Here is a 21946-nt window from a genome sequence, read left to right as displayed (position 1 = left end):
CCAGGGGAATCCTCTGCGCGGCCAGGATTTAGATCCACCGACCTTCCTCTTAAGGACGGTGATAAGGGGCCAAGGAGGTAACTCTGCCAACACCAGGCCCAAAGCAGAAGCACTCAGATTCTGCTAACTTCCCTTCGGAGTCAGGGTGGCCACACCACCTGTCAGTACCAGGACCGGTCTCCACAAACAAGGGCTGAGAAATCCTCTATGGGAACCAAGAGGTCCATAAAGTCCATGCCTTGGGCTTCCCACTATAATTTTCTTACTTATTAAGTATTAGTGTTTAGGATCTTAAACAACTGTTGTTGTTTTTTTTAAGGAAAAGTGTACTTTTTTTATCCTTTTTTAAAAGTAACCTGCCTCTTAATGCACCTTTTAATGGAGCTGCTTCCTTTGGATATGACTCCGAAGACTCCCGAGAGCCCTCTAAGTTACAGCCTGCCATCCCTCCGGGCAGCTAATTAAAACACCTGGTGGTAATCATGCGCCTTCCATACCGTGTCCTACCGGGGCAATGTTCCCCAGCAGTTGCTACGACATTGCCCCAAAACAAGGGCAGCATAAGTTATGAACTGTCACAAGGCTTTACAAACAGGTTTTGAGAGAGATGCTAATAATTCCATACAGAAAGAGCACAGTATTTTGCCTTAACTTTTTTTTTTTAATAGAAGGGCTAGTCAACTAAAGAAATCGGTCTTTAAAAGTCCAGCAACACATGGAAAGATAGGTAAAAATCGATACTATATCCCTCTTCCCTTCCCAAGCAACTATTAATAAACCCCCTCAGCTTTCAATGTGTCTATTCCCTTTAGAGTCTCAGAGAGGAAGGAATATAGGGCACAGAATCTTCACAGAGGCTTTCCTGCCAACTACCTCTCTTCTGTCTCTGCTTCTGCAATTTCCCCTTGTTATAGAATAATGACAAAGAACAGATCAGATGTGGCCTCAAAGGTGCATCTAACCCCACAATAACAAGGGGCTGTTTGAGGATGTAACCAAATGCTTCCTTCCCTGGTGCTCTCAGAAATCTGCTGGAATGCTAAGCTGCATAGATGAACATATACTTCCAAGTTGCTTTTTTTTTTTTTTTTTTCAAACTCTGCTCTTCTCTTTGAATTCACTTGGTTTTTGCCCTCCTCCTATCACGGCCCATTTGCATGGTGCTTTGCAGATTATGAAGCCCACCTTCAACATTTCATTGACCCTCTCTGTCGGACAGACTCTTTAACACACTGCATAAAGGGAAAAGTCAACACAGAGAGAGATTCCCTCATTTGTTCAATGTCACACTACCAGAAAGTGACAAAGTAGCAACTGCAGCAAGAGGATGGCTGAGGGGCTGCTAAAAGCTCTGCAGCCACACTCCTTTCCCTCCCACTTGTATCTCCCCAAGCAAACCTGTCACTGGTAATTGAGATTTTCTCGCAGAGACACTGTCCCACTTAACGTGCTACTGATATCAAGGCATAAGATCTCCCTCCAGGTCCTTGGCCAGGTCGCCCTGAGATCTGTTTCTCCACCTTTCCCTGAAGTGCCCAGGTGCTGACACCTGCAGGGTGCACTGCCAACTTGTCAGCTGGCCTCTAGCTGGATTCTACCATTGAGAGGCAGAGGCAGGGTGGGCAGAAGGGAGAAGCCAGGGCGTTTGCGTGTCTCTCTGTGCCTAAGGCTGAATCCTCCCATCCTTCAATGTCTTCGGCCTGTGTGATTCCAGCTCCGATGAGGAGGCCGTGTACCTTGGCTCCCAGGGCCACCTCTCTCGTTTCTCTGTCTTAACGACTACCAGTTTCTCATTATTGCTCATCCCTGGGCTGCCTCACCATCCCTCCTGTGGCTTGGCTCTTTTGTCACCCATGTAACAAATTATCTGCATGAAAGTACCTTCTTTGTCAATTACTTGGCAGGTTCCTGTTTTCTGGTTCGACCCCAGCAGATATAATCCCTTTTTTTCAATTTTTGCACATTTGTATATTGGGTTGACTACAGAGGGAAAAAGAAAGAAAGAATCCAATTTTACTGACAGCTTACCATGTATTCCTGGGGCTTGGCGCTTTTATATGCCTTGTATATTTTAGTCCTCAAAATAGAACTGTGGGAAACATATTATCATTTTTCTCCTTTTACAAAAATCTGGATTTCTAAAATGTGACGTGACCTGCCCAAGGATACAGAGCCAGTGAGTGGAGCAGTTAAAATTCTAATGAAGGTCATTGTTTTCTATCAGTCACAGAACAGAGACCAGAATAGAGACCAGGCTGAGGACTCCATCTTGAACAAGTACTAGAGATGATGACATTGTAAGTACCAAAGTGCCTGTAGCATGAATGACTTAGATTTTTTTCTTTACAAGCATTGATTTAAATAGTAAGAGAGCAACAATACATAATATAATTAATATGAGACTTAATATCCAACACTGCCCCGGCAGTAGAGAAAGGAAAGTCTGAATCCTACCTAAGGCAGATTAGTATTCTAATGTTATAATTAGTATTTTTTTCTATTATTAATTATTTGGCAATAAAAAGACAAGGAAGAATAAATAAAAGTGTGAGTTACATTCAGACCTCTGTTGTTGGAGTATACAAAGTCAAAACACAAACCTATCTTACTTCCCAGTCATTTGCATTCACTTCTGTAGTTGTCTAGTGGAATATTTTTCTAGCATTATTATTACACCTAATCTCCCATTCATAAAAATGTCCCCCTAGACTATGCTGTAAAGAGTGAGGAGCACTCGTGGGAGCCTCAGAAGTACTGGACTGGAGTCTTGGCCTTAGTATTTATGAGCTGTATGACCTTGAGAAAGTTGTCTCAGTCATCTGAGGTTCAAATTCCTCATCTGAAAATAGAAATAATTATATTTTGTCTACCTCCTGCAATGGGTCATTTTGAGGATAAAACAAGCATAAGGTTGATACATTCTGCAAAATATAAATGGCTGTACAAGTGTAAGGGATCGTGTTTCTAAAGTCCGTTGACATTCATTGCTGTTTTCATCCTCAGAGCAGTCTGCCACACATACTTTTCTGCATCAGCGAAATGCATGAATATGAAAAAGGTAAGTTGAATATGAAAAAAACAGTTTTACAAAAGCCCTTGCAAACAGTAGTCAAAATTATCTCCATTTTCTTCAGCCTTTGCAAATGGCAGTCTTTAAAACTGGTGGCCTTCCTGGACATTTTTGGCTACTTGTGCAATCGGGGGATTTCCTGCCTCCCCAGCCTCAGTGCAAGAGAACACCAAATTCTGGGGCAAATTCACTAAGCCAAGTGAAGCTGAAGATCAGATCCTTGTTCAGGTGAACTGATACAAAGTGCAATTCTACCACCCTGTATATGTACATTTTATATACATGTACATCATATATATTATTTATATATACATATATATACATTACACACACACACACACACACACACACACACACACACACACATTTTAGGTACTCTTCAGGCATTTTTGTGCATTGGTCTTACAAGCCTATAGATCCGCCCCTCTTCTCTTTATACTGCAGAGTCCTATGGAGAAAGAAGCAAGTGGAAACAGAAAAAGATTGTGGAATTCCTTACATTTATTTTTAGATCTAATTTCTAAGGACTAGTCCTTACAATTGCATATCAAAAAAATTAAAAAGCAGCTAATGACTCAGAAGTAAAGAGGAATGCTTCTTACATACAAGGGAACACCTACCTGACTTAAAGAATTGTTCAGGAAGTGGGTTCCCTTCCTCTCTGGTTCCCCCCCAATCTTGCACACTCAACACCTATTTGTAAGTGCCTATGTGCCCTGCACTGAGATGAGTGGGCTGCTGAGGATACAGAATAAACAGGGTACAGCCAAGTGAAAGAACACGTGACTGACGAGCTCCAGCCCCGCCCCACAGCCCCCATCTCCTGCCAGGCACCGTGATGCTTTGGGGCATGCTGACACTGCTGTCGATTTCCTGTCTGACCTTGGGCAGGTTACTTTTCTCTTTCCTCCCTGCTCACAGAAATGTGATATTCCAAGTTGGAGGAAAAAGAGAAACTGAAAAGATTGATAAGGAAAACAGGTTCAATGCATCCCATGCAGGGCTCTGATGGAGATTCATGTGCACTTCAGGTTTTGGAACTGAGAGGGTTTCATGGAAATCCTTCCATTTTAAAGGCCATGCAAACCTGGTGTTCATATGCAATGAAGGGCGACTTGCAGCTGCTTCTAATGATTTTAACGCTGCGACAGAGCAAAGCGTTTTCCTATTTTCAACCCTAGCAATTTGGTTCAAGCATGATCTCAACCACTTTAAGCTTTGATATTTCTAGCTACCTCTTATGCTGTATTTTCTCTTAATGCCACCAGTCATGTGTGAAATTCTGTTGCAAAACTAATCTTTGTGGGAAATGATATGTAATGGCTTCTTTAAAGAGAGACAGAGAGAGAGAGAGGGTAGCGACTATGACCTTTGTGTGGTTTTTTTTGACATGTTTTTCATAGTGTAATACAAATGGAAACATCTCTTTCTCAAGGTCAAAGTAGAAATAGGTTTCTGCTTAGATAAGCATCCTGCACAGGAAAATCTTTGAAAATCATCCTTATAACTTGATTTTTAAAACCCCTAATGTATATAATGGTTGTTAAACTTGAAAAGCAGCTGTGTTCAAAAAATAGCTTAATATCCAGCTTATTAAATCAACACTTAATGTGTTATCTTTTAGATGAAGTGAAAAGATTTAGAGATACCTAAAAAATGTGAATGAGGAATATTTGAGTATTAGGCACAGTTGTAATAAGACACAACTTGGCAATCCAATGTGAAACACACTCACACACACATACACACACACACCACACACACACACAAAAGCTTGCGTGCATGTATGCCAACATATCTTGTCTTATCAAGGGAGGTTTCAGTCAAAAGCAGCTGTGGCCAGATCTTCTGGAATGGAAGTCAGAAACCACTAATTTAAATTTTTCATTTGTTTTTTGGAACAATTACACCACCCACAAAAGGGTAACTTTGCAAGTCATCATTATCTCATGAATTTTGGAACTTATCCCTTAAATAAACCCATCTCATTTCCATATAATTACAGCAACTAATAAGGTCCTTTAAAAAAAAGAAAAAAAATCAGCTCAAAATTTAAGGGTATAATAAGGAATCCATGGTACTGGCATATTGATCAGATTTGGAATTTAGCTCCTTAAAAGAACTTAATATGAATTTAAAAGAGAACTGTCTTGAGGAAGAAATCCTTCGGTTTCGTGAAGTTCTCTTAGATATCAGGTCCAGCACACTACAATCCTTTTGACAGTGTTCACCTGTCACATTCTCCATCCCTGTTATGCAGTAATTTATTGCATGTCATGCAGATTCATTTGTAATCAAACATAATGGTAATGTCTGCAAACTTTAAAAAGCTGAATTTGCACTAACAAGCGTCTTCTGGAATTATTCTCTCTCCCCATCACCCTGAGAAGACAGAAGCCCCTCTAGAGTGTTTAGAAAGACTATAGTGGACCTAATTCCCCATAACAGATTACTCGGTACAAACTAATTAGGACGAGTTAAATGTTTCCATTGAAAATACAAAAAGACAGGGATGTTTTTCTCTGCTGCCTGCTGTTTTCTGCTCATTTCCTTCCTCATAACCTTGTTGCTTAACTGTTTTCCTAACATACTGCTCTAGAGGTGAAACTTGATGGTCCAGCCACAACCAAAAGTGTAAATGCCAACTTGAAAATGTTCTTAACATCCCAGGGGAAGAACAAAAGTCCTTCTATGACAATGTACAAACATGTCTATTATAGGCAGGGGAATAGGTCTCTGGTCTAGAATTTTCCTACCAGATTTTTTTCTAGCTATTGTATTACAAGCTTCCTCAATTCAGTATTTTTTAGCATGATGGGCATACCACTAGGTATTTTTCCTATTTTTCTTAGGCATTATAAGGAAGATAGCCATGAATAACACCAAGCGGAGTTGGAATGACTCGTTCACACTTCCTGAATTTTGCTTGCCCTTTTCTTCAGGTTTAATTAATACACTATTAATAGTAGCTCTTAGATAAGCTCTAATATATGTCTCTCAGTTCTGCTCATTTGTTTAAGGAATATAATTTCTTTTTGGGGGAGTATTCTCATGGAGCAAGCCCCAGCCCTTTCCCGGTGTAAGCACATGCTAGTCTCCACCTGGCTGGCTGACTTAGGCCTGAGAACATACTCATTTTTGGTCTTGCAGAAGTCCCTGAGTGCAATCAGTTTCCCATTTTCTCTCCTGATGGCAAAGGGTTGTGATATGGCATCTCTCTGGCCAACAGTGGACAATTAGTGAAGTTGACATGACCGCTGGCAACGACTCACCACTCCAGCAATGGAGAAATGTGCTGAGCCAGATGGAAACGGGGAGAGATTCAGACATACAGTGCTCGGGGCTGGAGACAGAACACAGTTACAACTGCTGCCAGGCTCTGAGAAACAGCCAGGATGCACCTGCCCTTCATACCAGTACACCCTCTTAACCAAACTGTAACTCGGCAGCCCAGGTCTGTTGTACTGACAACCACCCACGGCCTCTTCCTTCATCCGGGGGGAAGTCTCCCAGCTGCCTTGCTTTTATTTCTGGATATATTATTAACGGCTATTCATCCTTAGCACTTGTACTTTTTAACTATGTAAAATATTTATGAGGGTGGGGAGGGTAACTTTATAAGTACTATTTTCCCTTTCTTTCACAGTAAATCAGGTTGCTGACTGGGATTTTCCACACTTCTTCCTCCTGTGTGAACGTTATTTTTAACTCCCAATAATAAATGCAAGATCGATAGAATAACTAACAAAAGTATCCACGGTGACTGAACAGCAAACTCTTAAATCACTACGCAGTAAGTGCAAAGGAACAATTATTGAAAACACTGCACTCAAATTTCAATAGGAGATAAGAGTGAGGCTTAAGTCATTAAAAGGGTCCATTAGCCTTGTAGGTCTGAGACAGCACACTCAAAACATGCGCTCTTCCTGAGACCTGGAAATATTTCATATTCCACCAACTTGCACCTACGCAACTGACAGCAGCTGATCAAGGACAGGGTCCAACTGTCCAGTCCCTAAGGGGAAGGAGGAGCCTGGAGAAGCAAGCTAAGTCAGCTTGTTCAATCAATGATTCTTCAGTTATGTTTGAGTGTGTGTGGCGAGGGGGGTGGGGGTGGGGAGAACGCGACACTGACAAATTAGATTATTTATAAAGGAAGTAAATATCCTGCTTGCATATCAGTTTACATGGTGTTACAGCATCACCATGCTCTTCACCACTCCCTGCTGGGGATGCAAATAGAAGACTTCTGACACCTCTACCCCATTCCCACAAATCACCAGAAAAGCCCAAGCATTCAGCCCCGCTTTCTCTTTGTCCCTGTTCTCCCTGACTTGATAAACCACATGCAGTTCAAAAATGAAGAAGAAAGTACTGGGCTACCAAACTACAAGGAAAATAATTGTTTTGAAAAACTACATGAAGTAGCTAAATTTTGGAGACACACACACACACATGCATACATACATAGTCTTAGGGATTTGCAAAGAGAATGCTACTGAACCTTAGCATGCCTGGGCTGTATAGCTCAATTCTACTTGCCCTAGCTCTTGTACCATGCATTTTCTTATAGACAGGTGGGTGCCCAGGGTTCTGGATGTCTAACAGCATGAGTGAGGGTCTGCATAGCATAACCAGAAAGAAACAGCATTCCTGAAGACACACGATTTCCTCCAGGAATAGAAAAACGTATCTCATGCTGGAATTATGGTAAGCCTAAAGCATGTTCATGACACAGAGGGCAACTTTAGCCTTGCCTTTAAAAGAGTACAGTTTCATCTGAAGTAGGACATCACATTTCAAATGGTACTATTAAAAACTTGCATTACACAGTGAAATTAATTGCCCTGTGAATCGCCCTGCTTTACAAGGCGGCTGGACCAGCATACAGTTAATAACATGAGCCACCCCAGTGAACATTTCCCCATTGGCCACATGATGACCCAGTACAGTATGAATGGCCACTGACCAGTACTTTTTGCTATACCATACTCTGGTTAACCTGGCTTCCACACCATGATCACGTAACGGATTGTAGCAAGAGGCTGAAAACTTAAATTAAAATTATAATCTACTTTGCATCTCTCCATACCATTACAGATGCTGAGATTGTATTTTGCCCAAAAGACATATTATCTTTACAAGCTTTTCTGTTTATCAAAAATATATTCCTGATAAGCACTTGCTATTTTACCAATCACCGATAAATAAGCCTAATACTTGTTCAACTACCGCCTGGAAGGAGGTGTTGTTTAATACTGAATTCTGCTTCAATTTGGCTATGGAATGGGGATTGCTTCATCCAAATCAATTTTAGTTATTTTAAGACTTCTTTTCTAATATGACACAAATTATAGGGAAATCAAAACTGTTGTCAAGACGACTAAAGGCATTCAGCTTTTGCAACTTGGGCTCTTTCCATACTTTCTCAAATGTTTCAAAGGCTCAAGAAAACAAAACAAAGCAAATAGTACACACAGAAATAAATGCCCAAGAAATTAATACTGCCCACATGCAAGTTTATCTAAGTACCTCTTTAATCTGAAAAAATGACTCTAGATTCCATATTGAAAGCAAACCAATTAATCACCCAGAGCATTTGCCTGGTGGAATCCTTCCCTAACCCCACTCCAGTTGTTCTCACAAACCTTTTAGTATCAGATAGATGCCCTTCGACGATGCCGCGGGATGGAACTCACAGAAGGAGAGCATAACTCCAGGGAGGACGAAAGGATATTCAGTCCTAATCCTTGGCTTCTTCTTATTTAGTGAAAGGATTTTGCCTTCTCTGCCAGCAGTTAAGTTGCAGCGTTACAATGCAAATGTGCTGTTCGCAGCCCGCTTACAGTGCTCCACGGAGAGCCCAGATCTAAGCCTTAACATATTTCCTGTACTGCAGGCAGCTCAGCTGAGGACCTAAGAGAGGTCTCCGCTGTGGTCCACAACTATACCGCACAAATATTTAACAGCCCCAAGACCTCTGAAGGTTTAAAACAATATGCATTTTGTGCGAGGCTGCCCTAGCTAGAAGGAAAACTGGGATGGAATGAAGCAGTGTTCTCAGCGGCTCAACCACTGCACACCGAGGAATGTGCTCCCCTTCTGCTTCAGAAGTAGGGGAAAAACCAAAATGCTCAGTGAAATACTGACACTGACTTAGCGTTTGCAACATCTGTAGCAAAGGAACTTTGTTTCACATTCCATTAAGTTACCCCATGCCTTCACGCTGTACCATTTCTCCTTCCCCTAGCTAAAAAGGCCAACTTCCTGCAGAGGAATCTAGGCAAAGTTTACCACCCCCACCCCTGTGTCTTTTCTTTTCCCAACTTAAACTCATCCGCGACTAATAAACAGCTCCAACTGTAGCACAAAGGAAGCTTGGAAGGCTGCACCGGCTTGCTCCTCCAGTTGCCAACCGGAGGTAGGTTTAAGGTTTTTTATTAAAGGGCTTGTCTGCACCGATGAGCTGCTGGGCACCCCCGTCATTACATCATCAGAGTCGACACTCACCAAAATACATTATGTTTCTCATTAATCAGGCAGCCGGAACCCCGCCGCGGCGTCCTCAGCATCAGCTCGCACGCAGGGCTGACTCGCGGAGCAGAGCCGTTTCATGCTACAGCCGGCGCGAACGGCCCGGCGTGGGGAGCGGCGAGCGCCCAGCGCGCCTCCTCCGCGGATGAGCGCCTCGCAGGCTGCCGCTCCCGGGCTACGAGCCCCGGCGGCTGGAGCGTGCGCTCCGGCTGCCTGCTGCACTGCCCATCCTTACTGTAATCCGACTCCTCCTTGCGATGTCCTTGCCGCGCCTGTGACATCAGGGCTGCGAGTACTACAAACAGACCCCCTCTCCACCCACCCCACCCCCGGCCCCGCGGCTCCACGAGGTGCTGCGATTGCCGGCCTGGACCAACCGCGGCTCCCGGGAAGCTTTGACGAGCCGAGACCTGGGAGGGGGCGGAGTGAGGGGCGCGGGAGGGTGTCTTAGAGAGAGAAGGGTCCCCGGATCCACCTAGGAGCACACAGGGGAAGTCACCGGGCTGCGGGAGGTCTGCCATTAACGTGTAATGAGACACACTTGCGTCCCGCCCCTCCCATGAATGCCATTATCCTCGCCAAAATGAAGCCTCCCCTCCCAAGTTAAAAAGGCAGCGGGAAAGGAGCGCTGCCCTGTGCCTGCATTCTCTTTGCTGTGGGCTCGGGGCTTGGTGTTTGTGAGGTTTATACCTAAAAAGGAATAGAACACGCAAAGGACCATTGCTAGGGTCAAAGAGGCTTTCACTGAAAAGGGGGCAGGCAGATCACAGAAACCCCATAGGTGGAGAAGAGTTATTTTTGTTTCTTGAGTATTTTCTGAACTAGGTTGATAGAGAAATGCAGAGAAAAATAACTGGTGATAAAGTCACCTCCCAGTTTCCCAGGATGGCACTTGCTGCCTCTCTTCGTGGGTGGTAGAAAGGACACTGAGGCTGAAATGATCTTTGACCCCTGAAGGGGAGAGACACATTAGCCTGAAAGACAACCAAGGCTATGTCATAATGTGCCCCGGGTCATAGGTATGCTATAGACACACACACACACACACACACACACACACACACACACACACACACACACACTCTCCCATTGCATTTGAGATGAACAGTCAGGAAAGGCAAAGCTTAGCAAAGCCTCTGGCTCCTCCAATGGTCTAATGAATTGCATTCCTTATCTTGCATAGGAAAGGATGTTAGAAAGAGATTTCTGAAAGCTGCGCTGATTAATACTTAAATGCGCAGCATGAAAAATAAACCCACAGAGCGAGTTCAGTTTCCTAAGGACTGATCACTTTGGGACCCAACTTACCTGTTGGACCATTTAAACTTCAAATTTCTATTTAAAAAAAAAATCCATGAAATTAAGAACTGAAGATAAAGAACTGTAGCCTATGGAAGGAAGCAACTGATATATTTTTATAAAAATATATATTTTTAAATATGGGTTTTCATAAGCCATGGTAGCAAATATTTCCACACTGCGATGTTAAGATACTCGATGGCCTTTCCTTGCATAATTCTGTATCTCTTGGTGGATTCAAGGCATATTGGAACTAGGGGGCTGAAGCTCCTAATAATAGCTGGCTGGGCAATCTTGTGAAAAAGCTTAGCCCCCTATTTCCTCTTTGTGAGAAAGCGCTGTGGCCACCATCCTCTCTGACAATGGATTATAGGGAATTTGGCAAATGCAATTAGGTAATCATATATAAATCAGAAACATTACAGTGAGTCTTGGCATAAATCAAGCGACGTTCTTTTGGAAATACTCTTCATTTAAACCAATTTAGAGGAAGAAAGTTTAAATAGCAAAGAATATTTACTTTTTTACTCCTTTTGTACAATTAAAAATAGAATGTTACAGGAAAATACTGAAGAAAACACGTAAGTGCTTTTCCTTTGAACAGATGGAAATCATCCAAAAGTACAATTAATGGCCCTTCCCTCAGGCAAAAGAACCATCTGTAGCAGAGCTTCCTCCTGAAGCTCATCAGATGTCCTTACCGCTTACATGGGCTAGGGGGCACTGTAGTTTAATGTTAGAGTTTTGGGTCCTCTGGCGTTCTGTAGTTAGGTGATCCAAGCATTGAAAGTTGAGTTTAAAACAGGTGATTTAAGATAGTAAAGGCTTATTTTAATAACTAATAACACCTTTACATTTGCATGGCATTTCACAGTTATGAGGTGCTTTCACTTATGTCATTTTTCTTACTAACAAACTGAGATATAGAAAGGTGGATAGTATCAATGCCACAAATGAAGAACTGAAGCTCAGAGACATTAAGCCACTTTCTCGATGTGGTCGGTAAAGAACAATTATCTACCTTTCTTTGTTGAAATTATGTTAGAGTCCCCAGCAGAGTTCTTTATTCAAAGAAATAAGTTAAAGATTTCCCATTTACAGTGGTTCAGGTAAAGGTCTTCTCCAAACAAATTATGACACTGCATGTTTCAGAAGAAAAAAAAATCTACATAATCAGAAATATACAGGCAGAGTACTTGGTAATTCCCATTCCTGCTTAGGCCATTAGGATTATGCCTGAAATAGAACATTGCCAGTCCTGCTTAGTCTATGAGGATTATGCCTGAAATTGCAGCATGTAGCTTCTGAAAGAGGATGGCTTTCTGAAGGTTACATCCAACAGTGGGATTCTGTTCAACCAAAAGAAGGAGAGCATCTGCTTTATTTAAAGGTGGATGCCCTATCTCCCTCCAACTGAGAATTATCTGTAATGTCAAGACCACAGATACAAATGTTGCTTATCTTTTGGATGGAAAACAAGTGACTTTTATTTTAATTCTAAACTTTTCACAGTTTCCCCTAAAATTAGTTAATTTGCATATACCTAGCATATTTCTGAAAGAAATAACTGCAACTGTTTTTATTTTAAAACGGAGTAACATCCAAATGAAGGTGTAGCTGATGTTGGCTAGACATGGCATTGTGGACATACCAGGGGTGCCTAAGAGATGCTTCTGAATGTCACCATCCAGCAAAGGACCTGGTGCACAGCCTTGGCCTTCATCTATCTCCAAGAAGGTCTGAGAAGTTTGGAGATCCTAAGGGGGAATCAGGTCCCTACTTGCTAGATACAAATATACCTTTCACTATTAAAGGATGCCTTAAAACCAGTTACATATTTGGAGTGAAAATATGGTAAGATGAGAATGTTCTGTCTGCTCAACTATCCAGATACATGCCTGCTTGCATCCTTCCTCTCCTTCAAGTCTTGCTTAAAGGTTTACTGGTGCTATCGTCCCTGCTCCCCCTTTTCATGGCGTCAGACTGCCTTCAGCCCCCTCCTAGCTCTCCTCACCTCCTTTGCTCCCTCCTCACTCTCATAGCAGCTATCACATCTGACACACTGCGGTGGACACGTGTCGCTTTGATCTCTCTTCGCTGGAATATCATCTCCACGAGGGCAGGAACTCCTGTTGATTGTTCATTACTGTGTGTCCACAGTCCTTAAGAGTATCTGGCCCTTGTTGCTACTCAATAAATACTTGTCAATGAATGAGTGAACATACTGAATACAACCATATTCTATGTAGGCACCATACTTTTCTATGTGCCTGCAGTCAAATCTTTGAAGTTTATAGTGTTTTATGCAGAGTGTTGACGCAAATTGAATTTGTCCATGCTCAGCAGCAGCTGTTCTTAAATTCCATGCAGTACAGATGCCAGGTGGTACTGCAGGGCACAGTTTGTGAGCTAGCCTGTTCCTCTCAAGTTCTCAGAGCTGGATGCAGCAGCAGTTTAGCTTTGGGTGAGCCACTTGTGTCTTCCGAACCCGGGTTTAATCTACTTTGATTTCTTATATTGCAGCAATAAAATTTTATCCAATGTTCTTAGCTCCAGGCTTGCCCAAGTCCAATCCATTCTGCACACTACCTCCATTATTATCTTTTAAAAACAGGTATGGTCAAGTCACTCCCTTACTCAGTACTCTTGTCCATTGTGTCATTTTACCTACCAGGGTAGAGAAGGCCTTCAGAACCAGACCCTGGTCACTCCTCCGCTTCTGAATGCTTTATCCTTCATACTCTTCATTCCAATCCCATGGCATGACTGCAGTTCCCCTAAAGACTATAGTCTCTCTTATCTGCTCTCTTTACCTGGACAGTCCCTATTCAGCCTTTGGGTCTCTGTTCAAGTATAATTTCTGCTAAGAGCACCTTCCTAACCTCAAGACTGAATGAAGTGCTGGTCCTATTTTTTCCATATAGTACACTACACTAATTTTTACTCTAGCACTTAAACATAGAGTGGGGATTTCCCTTTACTTGTCTGTCTCCTCAGTGAAAAAGGATTCTCCTTATTTCTAATCTCCATGACCTAATACAAATTACTATTTAATTAATGAATTCATTATTTATCTATTAAATCATTCAACACTTACTGAACTTACTGAATAAACTCAGTATCTTTGGAAAGTCTACTTTGTGCATGCCTTGTTTTAGATGCTGGATAAAGAACACTGCAGGAAGCACAAAGGCCAATGGGGAACATGCTTGAAGAGTACCAGGAACATTCACTCAAACATTTGTTGAGTGAAAAACAAGAAAAACAAGGCCAGTGTGCTAAAGCAGAATAGTTACTGAAGAGCATAATAAGAGTTGAAGGGAAATAGGTTGCATAAGCCTAATTCAGTAGGACTTTGTAGACATCTTATAAGGACTCTGACTTTTATTCATGACTTATATGGGAAGCCTTTGAAGTAACACAGTTTGGCATATTTTAACAGGTTTACTATGGCCAATGCATGGAAGATGGATAGAAAGGAGCAAGGGAAGTTGCAAGATGACCATTTAGGAAGATTTAGTTATAATCTGGAAAAGAGGTGGTGGCATGGACCAGGGTGGGAGCAAATGGTAGAGGTGGTAAAAAGTGGTTGGAGTCTGTACATATGTCAAAATGAGTCAATAGGATTTCCTATGAGTTAGGCAATGGGAGAGAAATAGGAGTAATGGATTATTTAAGATTTGGGGACTGAGCAATTGAAAGGATAGAATTTCCCCTGACTGGAGGAGAGAAGAATATGGAAGAACATGCTCCACTGGGGGTTAAGAGGTAGTCAATGTGGAGCATATTTAGTTTGAGATTCTTATTATGTATTCAAGTGGAAATGTTCCATGGCAGTTTGGCTATATGGGTATGGAGTTCAGAGGATAAGTTTGGGCTTAATATTTAATTTTGGAAATCATCATTTTATAGATGGTAATTAAATCCATTATGTCAGCTGATATCCTCAATGGAGTATACACGGAAAAGGAGAAGAGGGTCAACATTCAGCCCTGGGACATTATAAGAGCAAGAGACCGAGTATGTGGGTATTTGGTGTTTGAATATTTGTTGAAATCATAATAATTCGTTGAATGAATATTTGTTGATATATGAATGACATTTGATAGAAGGCTATTCTTTTAAGTCTCAGTTTGCCTCTGTCTGCTTTACCATCACCATCAAAACAGTTTGAAAAGTGGAGAAATAAATAATTTGTCTGTATGAGAACAAATGCATAGTTCAATTGCTCTATGTAGTGTTTTGATCAGAATTTTTTAGATTGTGTATACACATCTATAAACTCATAAATCATCTTTATTCTTAGATCCTCACATGATGCTTCCCCTAAAATTAGTGGCTATGGACTTCAGTCTGGAAATGTAATTGCTTATAAGAAAAGAAGCGCTTATATTGAGATAAGAATAAAAACCCTAAAAATACTATAATACTCCAAAACGCCATCTATCTGAATTACCTTGACTTTGGAGACATTCAGTAAATCCTTCTATATGTCGTCCTACCTATTCTGATACTCAGTGAATAGGGGCTCTTTTACATTATATAGTAACTGGTATTGGGCACCCTCTTAAAATACTTATCTTGAAGTTGGCTGTAGCCTAGGCATGTTTATTCATTCAAAAAAGTAGTTATTGGTTACTCATGTGCCAAGTTCTGTACTAGGTACTGAAAGTACATCAATGAAATTACAGAAACCCCTGCCCATGCAGAGCTTACATTCTATGATTTCCATATTTCAACTTATCCAGAAACATTTGGACCCTCTTCCACCTGTCTCCATGGAGAGGAAAGAACCTAAAACACCCTTCATCTCATTCATTCATTGTTTACAGTTTATTGCTTGTTCCCTGCAATAGTATGGACATGAGAGAAGAGTATGTCTGCCATGTTCATGCCATATCCAGGGACTCAATGTCTAAACAATAGAGCTATGCAACAAACATGTTGAGTAAAAAATAACCTCAAAAATCTTCTACCTCTAAATGATGCTCCATCTTGATCCTACTGAGGATATAGTTATATTCCACAAGGAATGCCCCTTTGCATTCCCCTTTATTTGTCTAGATAGTTCTATTCACCATCCGAATCTGCTCAGATGTTTTGTTTTCTAAGAAGTTTTCCCTGGGCTTGTGTCAGACTTATGAGTTTCCCTAATGAGCACCCAAGCATTCTTTGCATAATTCTATTACAGTTCTTATCAGATCACATTTCCATGACCTCCCCAGTTGTTGACAGCCTCCAGGTACAGGAAGCTCTCTGGGGTCACAGAAAAAGTTAGATATATGTTAATTCCTTGAATGATTTAACACATCCCAGAACATAGCAGAAATGCACACCAAGGATGTGTCATGTTAGGTTAGTGAGTGGAGTATGCCATGAACATCAGACATTGTCCATGATTCAGGAAGCAGCAATCTCTGTTGTGGTTGTAGACAAAGATCAGAGCTACACAGCTAGGAGGAGACAGTGGAGTAACCTTAGGTAGAGAGAGAAATCCCAGAGCTATGAGGAAAGGCCAGCCAAGAACTGGAGTGCTGATCAGTCATCAGGCAAAAGAAAGATCAGAAATTTTGTGGGTGGAGCACATCAGGAGGCCAATCTGGGAGCCAAGTGCCAGAGTCAAGAACAGGGAGTTCAGGCAGACGGATTCAGGGGAAGCTGGTCAAACTCCCTGCTCCTCTTACAGGTAACTTTCACAGTGCGTTTGTCCTGATGGATAGTCCTGCTTCCCTCATAATAGGAAGCAGCACAAGCTTCCTTTCTCAAGGCTCTTAGTCTGTCTTCCTGCCGTGCCCTCCTTTGTTTTTATCCCCTCCCTACCAAAACCTTTCAGGGAGTTGTTCATATTTTCATCTAGACTTTTATAAGGTTGACTCTGGACTCTTGTTTTTTATCTATGTGGATACTGTCTCCAATTATTGATGGTGCGCCACATCGTATCTTTGGTAGCCCCATACCACCTAGTTTGGTGCCTCTCTCATAGGAAGTCAAATCATTACAACTATTATCATTGAAAAAAAAAGAAGAAGAAGAAGAGGAGAAGGAGGGAATGGGGTGGGGTGGGGAAGGGAGAGGAGGAAATCCTAAATAACAAGGCACTAATCTCCAATATTTAAGCTACTATGCTGCTTCTCAAGTCCTTGGAATCTTATTTAAGGAGTTGAAGCACATATCCAAAAATATAAGTAAAAACAAAGGTAATATATAAAGTAAATGACAAATGAATAACCTAGGACATGCATGTCAGAGGTTGGTAAAAGATGAAATGATGATAGCTTCAGGCAAACCTGGAAAGCTGCAGAGGAGAGGTGGAACTTAAGCATGGTCTCTAATATTGGCCCAGATTGGTAAAACACAGAAATGTTGGCAAATGACATAAAACAAGATTATGACTGTGAATACTACATCTGGGAGACCAAGAGCCAATTAGAGTGTTAATGAGCAAGTTTCATAAAACATTTTCATATGAAATGAATTTGGACAGGACAACAAAGGGGCACTATTAGATGTGATCTCACATTCTAGGTTAAAGGGTTTGAATTTTATTTGACAGATAATGTAGGAAGTGTTTGCTGAATGAATACATGAAGGAGTCTCAAAGTGTTTCCAAGGACAGAAATATAATACTACGCCATGGAAGATATTTGGTGACATGATAACATGAGTTAATGCATCTTGTATAGCGGGTGGAAAGATCTTTTACACCCCAGAGGTTTCCAATTTTTCTTAAAATAAAATTCATTTATGGTTCCTGGGCAACAATTTGAGAACCAGCCCTCTCCCACCCAGCCCCACAATAAATGTGCTTGCAAGCAAAATAGAAGAAAACAGCATCATATTGAATTTTTTCTTTTGTTTTCAAGAAAGAAAAAAAAGATCCTTCAAGATAAATTGAGGACAGCTCTAGCAAATTTGGATGCTTTAGGTCATATACATTCCATTTTTATATATATTGTGATAATAACTATATAGAGTGAGCAGAGAGACAGTGAAACTCTGCCTCAATGTTGCAAGAATTCACAAAGTAATTGAAAGTGTTTCCAAGTGTGCATAATTCTGTGCCTCCAGTCAAATACAGTAGATGGAAATTTGTTTGGCTTCTTCTGTCAAAATGTCTAAGACACATAGAGGAAATGTGTAAATGGAAAAAAAGTATTACAGTTTCAGTATTTCAAATTATATCTCAATTTGCATCTTGGCTTTGTTCAAACACAAATCCTAAAAGCTCGTCTCTGATCCTTTTGGTGGCTAAAATGACCGCACGTGATTTTTACCCTTGACTCGAAAGTGTCAGTTCCGGAAACCTACAGTATTTGTCACCATGAATAGCATTTAACTGCAGCAGTGCCCAGAAGAGCTCAGCACGGCCACACGTGAATACGACTGGAGGAACTTAATTAATCTTGCTGTCACTTCCATGATGCTTTTCATTAGTTTTGCTGCTATCTGATCAACTGGCCTTCTCTGTATTGGAAATGGCTACCACAGCCTCTTGTAAAAGCATTTTCACAAGGTAAACAAAGACTCACCTTTCTGGCAGGGAGCTTTATGCAGACAGACATTATTACTGCTCTTCTAATATGGAAGTAACCCTCACACTTCATAGTAAAGCTTATAAAATCACAGGAAACATAAACCTCTAGGCTGTCCCCAGTGGTGAAACAGCTTTAAAATCTACACACAGGTCATGTATTTGAAATAAAAGGTCACAATTTTCTTTAGTTTTCTTTACATTCTTTTCATAAAATACTGATGCTCAGTGCTCTAACAGGAGCTATACTAACTAAAATATGGTATATAATTCATAAGAAATCTAGACTTTTCCACTGGTAAATAGACTGACCGCTGGTAAATATGGGAAAGTTGGATTTAGCTGATAGAACAAAACAACAAATAATTCAATGGTAGAATTTGCCTTCTCTGTGAGTCATGTTTTGGAAAAGATTGGTTTAACACATGTATATTTAAAATATGATTTTATTTATATGCACTCTTTTTTTACATTATGTTTTCAATGCTGACTATAATTTAATTTACTCCAAAATACTGGCATGATTTTATAAAATGTTATTGCATTTTGACTATACAAAAGTCACTTTGTACTTATGGGATAACCATGGAGAATTAGGAAAGGAACTCACTGATAGCTACATGTATGGTAGGCTCTGAGGAAGGCAAACAAGAGAGTAATGTGCCTCCTTTCCTCATGAAGGGAAATCAGCCTCCAAAATAGTCCCTGGTGATTCTTGTTTCCTAGTATTCATGCTCTTGTGTACTCTCTTTCCACTTTGGATAAGGCCAGCCTGTGTAACCAATAGGATATTGTTGAAATGACCAAGTGTGACTTTCAAGATTAGGTCATAAAAGATAAAGTGGCTTCTGTTTCTCTCTCTTGGGTCACACCATTTAGGAGAAGGGAGCTGCTGTGCCGTGAGGACACTCAAGAAACCCCATGAAGAGGTATACGTGGTGAAGAGCTGAGACTTCCAGCCAACATCCCTCATGGGCCTGCCACACATCTGAGTGAGACACCTTGAAGATGGACCCTTCCAGTAAAGGCAAGCCTTTAGATACCTGCAGCCATGAGCAGCATTTTAAATGAAGCTCATGAAAGACCCCTAGTCAAAACCACCCAAAACTGAGCATCTCTCAAATTCCTGACCCATAGCAAGTGTGAGATGACAGACACTTATTTTAGGCTTCTAAGTTTAGGGTAGTTTTTTAGTGTTTTAACACATTAATATATAATTAATGCATCATGGAAGTGTATAGTGTAGTTGTTGCAATGAGGCTTCTGTACAATACTAGTGAATATTATGACAATGTGATCTGGAGCTCAGCTGATACAGAGCTCGACATAGGGCCTTAAAGAGGTGAGGTGTCCCTTTGGGTCTTGGATTCTTAATTAATGAAATGATGGTGTGGGAATGAGTGAGGTCACCAATGCAAGAGCCTACAGAGAGAGGTGAAGGACACAGCTGCACAGGGTAAGCTAGAGCTAAGTTTACAGAGAGAGCTGGAGACTTTGACACACAGGAGGACGTGTGTCAACGATCAAGGGAATGCCCATTACTGAGCTTCAGCTGCTAGTATGTCATGAGGGAATGTGGACCCCACGTGGCCAGATTCTTCCTTTTTTCTTTTTTTCCAGTTTTTACTTTCTATCACTAAAACATTACCCATTTAATTATAAATTTTCATGGAATTTCAGTTTGAAGCCACAGAGGTTTTAAATTATGATTCAAACAGCATTTTTCTTTTTTCTCTTTTTTTGCATTTTTCAACATCTTCAGGATTTCTGCCAAGGATCTCCACTATTGTGTTCAGCTTTGCCATCCATTCTTCCCTTCTACCACTACCTGTACCCTTTTCTCTCTCTCTCACATTCAGACTTCCACCATTTATCGACCAATGTTTATTCTCCTCAGCCTGGTGAGATGCCCTCCTCTCAGCCCACCAGGCCCTTCCCCATACTTTCTTAATTTGTTGAAATGCTGCTCATCCTTGATGGTTCATTCACATAGCACCCCTCTTCTAAGAGGCTCTTCTTGATTGTCACACTCATAGCTAGTGATTACTTTTCTTATACATCAAGAGTAATGCTTTTTATCCCTTGAGTTCTACCAGGTATGTCTCCCTGTTTAGAATGTGAAATCTCCTCTGGAAAAATTAATGTCCCACTCATTTTATTCCACTGAGCATTTTTATAATACCTGTCTGCAATGCACTGCCTCGCTCTCCCTGAAATGGCAGGCTTGATGCTCAGTGGCTGGGAGTGCTGTAGACAGATGGCTTTCACCGGCCAGCCCCTTAGGGCACTGTCTCTTCTGCTGGGAATGGCATTGCCAAGGTTTCACCCCGTTGTAGTGAAATATTCAATGATCATTATTGGTGTAAAAAGGCCTGGGCGTCCTAGGCCAACCTGGGACAACTTGGTCCAGCTGGGCCACCCACCAGCTCTAGAGCATCCAGTGTTGTCTTTGGACCTGTACTACTGCTCAACCTCTCCCTGTCCCCAGTCCAATTCCTCTGCTGCCTTCCATGGTACTAACCCAGAGCACCCCCTAATAAACATCCTGCATGCTAACCTTCATCTGAGTCTGTTTCCCAGAGAATCCATCCCCTGACACATTCATTGAGTAGGTACTCAATAAATGCTTGGTGGTATAAATTTAAGTCCCAAGTACCTACAGACAAACAAGACTAATCTCCCAAAGAGGACAGTATGATAATTCCCCAAAATACCCTTGAAATTGCAGATAATTTAGGAAGAAAGCCTACCTTTTCACCAGAGACTTGTTGATTTTAGAATTAATGTGATGAATGGAAGTCCAGAATTTAATTGAATGCCCTGGTCTATGTACTTTGTCTGAGTAATAGTGATGGCTTAAAGCTGTCAAGTCCTCCAAGAGATAGTCAGTCATGATGCTCTCCCCTTCCTTCTCAACAAAAGTAATCACCTAACATTTTATCTTTTCTAGAAGGTGTCATTACTTTGAAAAGACAATAAAAGTTTCACAGGGGTTTCTGTGTACTGGAAAGTTTTCATCTTTGAGAAAAAAACAAAAGGAGAAAAAGATTCTAATTAACTTGAGCATGAAAAAAAAGAATGAGCTTTGAGGAAATTCCATAACTTTGAAGTATAAAATTTGTTGGGAAATCCTTTCAACTGAGTAATTTATCATGTTTTTAGTGCCTATCATATATAACACATATCTTTTAAAATTACATTGTTTTAGTTAAATAACCAGACCATTCTTTCTGGAGGGAAAAATAAAAAGCAAAAAACTGTACCTTGGAAAAATCTGTCAAGCACAGTTATATAGAGAGAATGTCCCCTAAAGAAACTATGGACAATAAGGCTCTCTTAACCTCTGACTCACGTTACCACTAACAGGTCATGGACTAAAACCAAGTGGTTTATCACCCATTTCCTAGTCCAATGCTTAATCTGGAAGCTATTTACTTTTTTCATTTGTTCACTGATTTAATGAATATTCATCGAGTGCCCGTTTGTTAAGCACTGTGCTTGGGAACAGGAGT

The 21946-nt window shown here is 41.1% G+C and overlaps 1 protein-coding gene across 3 annotated transcripts in view; it reads right to left on the bottom strand.

The window, feature by feature from the left end:
- ZNF385D (zinc finger protein 385D) overlaps positions 1-21946 on the bottom strand; it is a 955616-nt gene that overhangs the window by 278410 nt on the left and 655260 nt on the right. Inside the window, exon 1 of one of the 3 annotated variants that reach the window (XM_036898284.2) lies at positions 9581-9846. The exons of 1 other annotated variant lie outside the window; for it this stretch is intronic. In XM_036898284.2, coding sequence (XP_036754179.2) covers positions 9581-9602 — 22 coding nt within the window. In that variant the 5' untranslated portion in view covers positions 9603-9846. Of the gene's footprint in view, positions 1-8718; positions 9502-9580; positions 9847-21946 lie in introns of those variants that run through there. One more of the 3 variants, XM_036898283.2, reaches the window with a different exon arrangement.

Source organism: Manis pentadactyla, chromosome 14 (genome assembly GCF_030020395.1).
Source record: "Manis pentadactyla isolate mManPen7 chromosome 14, mManPen7.hap1, whole genome shotgun sequence".
NCBI lineage: Eukaryota > Metazoa > Chordata > Mammalia > Pholidota > Manidae > Manis > Manis pentadactyla.
The sequence above is the reverse complement of the archived record's forward strand: the minus strand, read 5'-3'. Positions and strand labels throughout refer to the sequence as shown.